At 31.9% G+C, this 6,303-nt stretch overlaps 1 protein-coding gene across 10 annotated transcripts; it reads left to right on the forward strand.

The window, feature by feature from the left end:
* Window positions 1-478: 478 nt before the first annotated feature.
* On the forward strand, window positions 479-5,526 carry LOC112777393 (homeobox-leucine zipper protein ATHB-12). Of its 10 annotated transcripts, XM_072227401.1 has the most exons (11): window positions 479-880; window positions 1,037-1,262; window positions 1,390-1,503; window positions 2,080-2,141; window positions 2,216-2,358; window positions 2,436-2,505; window positions 2,711-2,810; window positions 3,530-3,577; window positions 4,287-4,561; window positions 5,042-5,122; window positions 5,217-5,526. In XM_072227401.1, exons 5-10 carry the CDS (start codon window positions 2,346-2,348, stop codon window positions 5,115-5,117), a joined length of 582 nt encoding a protein of 193 aa, XP_072083502.1. In that variant the 5' UTR covers window positions 479-880; window positions 1,037-1,262; window positions 1,390-1,503; window positions 2,080-2,141; window positions 2,216-2,345; the 3' UTR covers window positions 5,118-5,122; window positions 5,217-5,526. The 10 variants fall into 10 exon arrangements, 9 of the variants coding, with proteins under 9 accessions (XP_072083502.1, XP_072083501.1, XP_072083505.1 ...); XM_072227400.1 differs by lacking the exon at window positions 2,080-2,141; XM_072227404.1 differs by lacking the exon at window positions 3,530-3,577 and having other exon boundaries at window positions 2,080-2,358.
* Window positions 5,527-6,303: the final 777 nt, after the last annotated feature.

A 6,303-nucleotide genomic window follows, 5' to 3' on the forward strand; every position in this document is an offset into this window, starting at 1 on the left:
AAAACACAATCACAAACAAATATGCACAAAAAATATGATGCATGTCTAGTCCTATACAAACCATGAGCTCATCTGTCGGTTTCACTACAAGAAAAAGCGTATTTATCGACGCAAAAAATCGACGGCTATCTCTCCCATCGATAAATTTCGGCGGCTTGCTGTCGATATTTCAAAAAAATAAAATTTAAAAATAAAATAATAAAATCGACGGTCTGATCGTCGATTTTTTTTATGCTGCATTAACCCTGTTAAAACTATCGTCATATCGTCGGCGAACGAGGAAGACGAAAATATTTTTATTTTAAAATCGACGACCATGTCGTCTATTTTTATATTTAAAATATTGACAACAGTTCCGTCGATAAATTGGAACAGTCTAGATTGCTTCCAAAAATTAAATGAATGGTGTGGATTTAATGTATAAAATAGACAGTAAAAAACGTTGCTTTTTTTTTCAAATTAAAATCGACAACTCTACGTCGATTTTTATTGCTAAAGAAAACAATCCCGCGCCCACTTCCCGCTTCCATGTTCAGAAGCACAATTTTGGGTCAAAGGGAGCAACACAGCGACCCACCATTTCAAAAGTAGTAGCACTCAATTACTCTCTCCCTCTCTAGCGATCCTGCAGCCGAGTTGAACAAAGCCTCCATATTCTTTTCTGCATTCCTCACCAACCCTCACTCTTCGCTGCCGCTGTCACGGTTGCACCGCTGTCACTTCGTTTTCTCACGTCGCCGCGTGCTCTGTTGCTGCCGTGCCGCTGTTGCTCCCCACTGTCGCTCCTCTTGCTCGTGCCGCCGCCGCTCCTTCTCTCTGTTGCTGCCGTCGCTCCTCCTACTTTGGTCCTTTTCTGCTCTCTCTCAATCAAGCTCACAAGGTATCATTTTCTGACTATTACTGAACTCTTTCCAAAGCCAACTTCAGTTTCATTTGGAAATTTCCTATGTCAGGTGTAAACTTGACCTAATTGTAATATCGTGTTCTCTCAATTTGAAGAGAATATATAATATATGTTGCGAAATTGATAATTTAGGTTAGCTCAAGCGAGACCATAGTTTTTGCATCTCCTGAAGCATTGAGTCCTTTACAATTGAGCCTGAAGTAAGGAGAATCAAAAGACTCAAATCTCATTCGTCACACAAAATCTAGGACGAAGATCAAGTATAGATCTTCTCTAATCCTACTTCCTAGTTTCAATAGGATTTTTCTTGTATACTTGCTGCTTTGGTACAAGGAACAAGAAAATTGGAGTTCAAAAGGTAAGTGAATTGCAGTTCCAATTAAGGATCCAGCTTCCAGATTGAAGAAAATTTGAATACTTTTTACTGTTGTATCTTGGTTCTTGAATATAGTTCTTTTCTTTTTTTTTTTTGTCTTGCTGTGCAGTGAATGTAGCCGTGCTAGTTGTTCCAATAGTCAGTTCAGTGGTTGCTCTGGTGGTTGAAATTGTTATTGGGATTTATATCTGGAAACACAGATACATTCAAAAGAAAAGAAGAGGTAAGTGACTTATTAGTACCTTACTGTACTTACTTAGGAGACAATTATGTTTAAGAATGTTTACTCACTCGATCATCATTCTGGCTTCAAGGTTCATATGATGCACGTTTTGCATTTTCATAGGCTTGTATAGATATATAAATATATAATATAATATAAAGTCTCTTTGTATACTTCGCTTGAAGTTGTACTTTAGTGGCAAATTTGTTTGATGGGTTATTGTAGTTGAAATTTCTATTTTGCCTTATTTAAGAGAGATCGTTTTTACTTATTATTAGTTGTCCATGCATCATGGTCCCCTTTTGAAATATTTGTCTTTGGGTACTGTGTACTCTTTATGTGTTTAATTAATATAATGATCATAATATAAGCTAATTCATGTGTCATAATTAATCCTTGTTAAGGAATTATGAAAGTCCCATTTAAATATGGGTTATATGGCATCCCCTGCTAATTCTTGATTATTAACTACAATAATAAACAAGTAAAAAGTATTTTAAGGCAAAAAGAAATGAGTATAGCATAGGTAGATACTAAGGGAAACTCATGTATTATAGTTATCTATAATTTGTGAAGTTTGGATCCTTGGAAGGTCCTTTTCCATCAAAGCTCCTTAGCATTCCTCAAATTCAGCAAGTGTAAGTTCCTAAGATCCTTATTTTGACTCTACCTTTATTATGTTATATAAAAATTGATGTTATTTGCATTGCAGGAAACTGAGGAACAATGCATTGAACAATACATTAGACTTAGGTGACAACATTTGTCCATTGCAACTTGTTGATCTTCAAGACGACTAGATTTCCTTAGTAATCCTCCGTTCGCAATACAAGAACACATTGATGTTATTATCTGGTTAGAAAACAATTGCATGATTTAGGAAGATGATTAACAATTATAAATGTTTAATCTCTTGAATTTCAGTCTTATAGGAAATCCAGTGTGCAGTGTTCTCTCAAACACAAACTACTGCCAACTTCAGCAGCAGCCTAAGCACTTAAAGTTAATTACCTTTCAATAATAAATTAATAATATGGATATGTATGTTATAATATTAAATGATTGCTTACAGGAAGATATTTTTATACGAAGATGATATTTAAAAATTGTTAAATTGATTTCATATAGTAGTAATAATTGAATTTATTAGCAAAAATCATAATATATAAATTATATTACAAAATTTACCTGGCAATGTAAAACACAGGCACTTGCTTGGGGAAGATCTTGGACCATTGAGCATAAAGGAGCTGCAGAATCTTGAGAAACAGCTTGAAGGTGCTTTAGCACAGGCCAGGCAGAGGAAGGTGAGTGCAAACACCTATCTATTATCTTTCATTTGCTTCTTTCTTTTTGTTCAAATTTGTTCTTTAATTCCTTTCCTTTATCTTTTTTTATGTAATTATTTGGTTACTTTTTGTTTGGTTGTATATATATATATAACATGCCTGCTAATAAAGGATCTAAAATTAAATCAATGGGTTAATTAGGGTACAATCTAGTTTAACTTGATTCAACAAAGTTTTGACTGTCAAATTAAACATCATATAAGATTGAAAATGTGGAAGGGAAAGACATAAAAGTAAGGAGGAGGGGAAAAAGCTTAATTACTTTGTAATGAAACTTTATTATGCAAAAAATTAAACTGCTTTTTTTTTTAAATTTCTTCTCACAGCACTAAGTTGATCAACACAAGCAATAAATTGTTAGAAAAATAACTGAGAAATTTCTAGAGTCATGTCTTGTATAATTAGTCACTCTAAACTCATATATATATATATATATATATATATATATATATATATATATATATATATATATAGATGCTATTCTCTATAATTTTTATCTCATCCTTCCACATCAGTAATATCAGAACAACATACTAATGAAGAAACTAATAACTCTTTCTGGGTTCTTAAATATAATAATTATAAGGGTTCTTAAATATAATAATTATATTTAACATGGTTTCATGATATGATATGTTGTATAAATGCTTATTGTTAAAGCTAATGATTTTATGCAGGTGCTACTGTCAATATGTTCATTGCTAACAGGTCCTACTGTCAATATGGTATAAAAATTATATTTTATAAAACGATCTTGCAGTCTAAACAGAGCACAAATTATTTTTTGTTTTTGTTTAAATGTGATTTTATGTTTTTTTTTTCTTTAGGATGAGTTAAGACAATTCAAACATGGCTAGTAGACTTAAGGGAGGTGTAAGAGTAAAGAATCCAAACATGGCTAGTAACACTAAGAAGATGCAGCTTAGCTTAGTCTTCATTCAAAACTATTTAGTATTAACGTCTACGGAAGTTGCTATCATTACCATAAAAGGTTTGCTTCTTTAACATTGCTTCTTTATTTCTTTTAATAAAAAATATCATAAAAATAGGTTATCACGTGTAATTTCTTCCTACAGAGAACCAAAGACATCAAGAGCCACACGGTATCTAATCCCATAGGTCCATATGATCCTTCATTTGCAAGTTCCAACAATAACCTTCCCATATACATATATATATATATATATATATATATATATATATATATATATATATATATATATATATATATATATATATATATATATATATAAACATAACATGCTTTCTTTATTGCTATATATTTTGCACTTGATCCCCCCACTAGTCTTTTAAAACTATATTTTTTTATCATATTTTCTATGTTGGTGACAAACATATTTGTCTATTTCTAACCAATAATTCCAATTCCATAGACTTTGAAATTAAAATCCTCATCCATTTTGAACCCACTAGGCATATATGATGGATGGTGATGATGAGTTTATTCAAGCATCTAAAGGGAAGAATGTTGAAAGTTTCACATGTTCAGAAGTAGCACTACCACAGAACAAAAATTCTAAGAAGAAAAAGAGCAAGATAGAGAACAAGAGAAGGTTTAGTGATGAGCAAATTAGATGCATATTTGAGTCAGAGTCCAAGCTTGAGCCAAAGAAGAAGATTCAGCTAGCAAGAGATCTTGGATTGCAGCCAAGGCAAGTTACTATATGGTTTCAGAACAGAAGGGCAAGGTAGAAATCAATTTAAGCTAAATTTATATGATTGATATAAGTTTAAGGCTTTATATGCAGTAATATTACAAATTTGGTGGTGAAGTTTATGACTGTGTGGTCTTGGTTAAGTAAAATCTATAATCTCATACTAAATTAGCAAACAAATAAGCCTCTCACATGGAACATATTAAGATTGCTCAGGAAGAAATCAAGCAAACTATTGCAAGTATTTCGAAACAAATAATGAAACTTGCTAGGACATGCATTTTTGAAAACACATTTGTTCGACAGCATCTTTCAGAAGAATAAAAAATGGTATAAAAATCCTGAACTCATTGTAGTTTAAGATGATGTAGGCTACTAAAGCATTCTTGTTATTTCTTTGTTTTCTTATTGGTTGACTTTAAGAAATATATTGGATGATTGATAAATCCATTTCAGCTTATTTGTGAAGTCTGTTTCTCCTCTTGGACTCTGACACTAGTGTTTACCTGACAGATCACTTTTCCTTTTAATGGTCCTTTATATAAAGCATATGTACTTGCCTCCTGAATTTGACAGATCACAAGTTTAGTTACGGTATGTATCTGAATATATTATGAATTGTTAAAGAATGTCATTTTAATAAATTTTCTTTAATTTTCTATTTTACCTTTTAATAAAATGTGTACAGGATATGGTTGGTAGAGACGGAGATTCAGATTCACATGATGCCTACTCCGGGTGTGCCAAGATCATGCACTCAACAAGCCAATGAACCTTCCAACACTACCTCACATGGTGTGCAGAGTGATCCAAGCTATTTAATTACTTTACTTTAAATATTTTGTATTATTAGTAGATTGCAATTTAAATGAATATAAGTCTAAATTTAGTTATTTATCTTATCTTGAGTTTTTATGTTAGAGGATTATTTATTACTTTGATAAGTTTGTAAACTCATTATCTAATATTTAGTATAAATTTTATATTTATATTTAAAAGTTTATTTGTCTTGTTATCTAATATTCTGTATAAATTTTATTTATATATTTAAAAGTTTATTTGCATTAATTGTTTACTATTTTTCAAATAAAAAAATAATTAAAACATATAACTATTAAAATCGACGGCAACTGTGTCGATTTTATTGAATCAAATATCGACGGCAGTGCTATCGATTTTATTAAGCATATTTTAGACGAAGCTGTTGTCGATTTTATTGAATCAAATATCTACGGCAGTGCTGTCGATTTTATTAAGCATATTTTAGACGAAGCTGTTGTCGATTTTATTGAATCAAATATCGATAGCAGTGTTGTCAATTTTACTAAGCATATTATTGGCAAAACGGTTGTCAATTTATTTGAAACAAATATCGACATAAGTACCGTCGATTTTATTATATAAAATCGACGGCAACGTTGTCGATTTCAGTAAGTATGTAGAATTTTCAAAATCATATTATAGATGAAAGAGCTGTCGATTTTATTACATTATTATCGACGACAAGGCAAACCGTCGATTTTATTAGAATTTTAAAAAATCGACAAGCTTAATAGCGACCACCTCCCGCGTCCATTTTGCCGTCGAAATTTAATATTATCGACGGCTTAGCCGTCGATTTTGCCGTCGATTTTAACGATGTTTCTTGTAGTGTTTGTTGCCTGATTCCCGACATTGGTCCTGAGATAAGCAATTCGTACTGCCGTCCTTATCTCAGCCAACGTCCCCTCCATGAGCGTTACGCATCGCCGTCTTTACTGAGTCATCCCTATAGT

Source organism: Arachis hypogaea, chromosome 19, assembly GCF_003086295.3.
Source record: "Arachis hypogaea cultivar Tifrunner chromosome 19, arahy.Tifrunner.gnm2.J5K5, whole genome shotgun sequence".
NCBI classification, from domain to species: domain Eukaryota; kingdom Viridiplantae; phylum Streptophyta; class Magnoliopsida; order Fabales; family Fabaceae; genus Arachis; species Arachis hypogaea.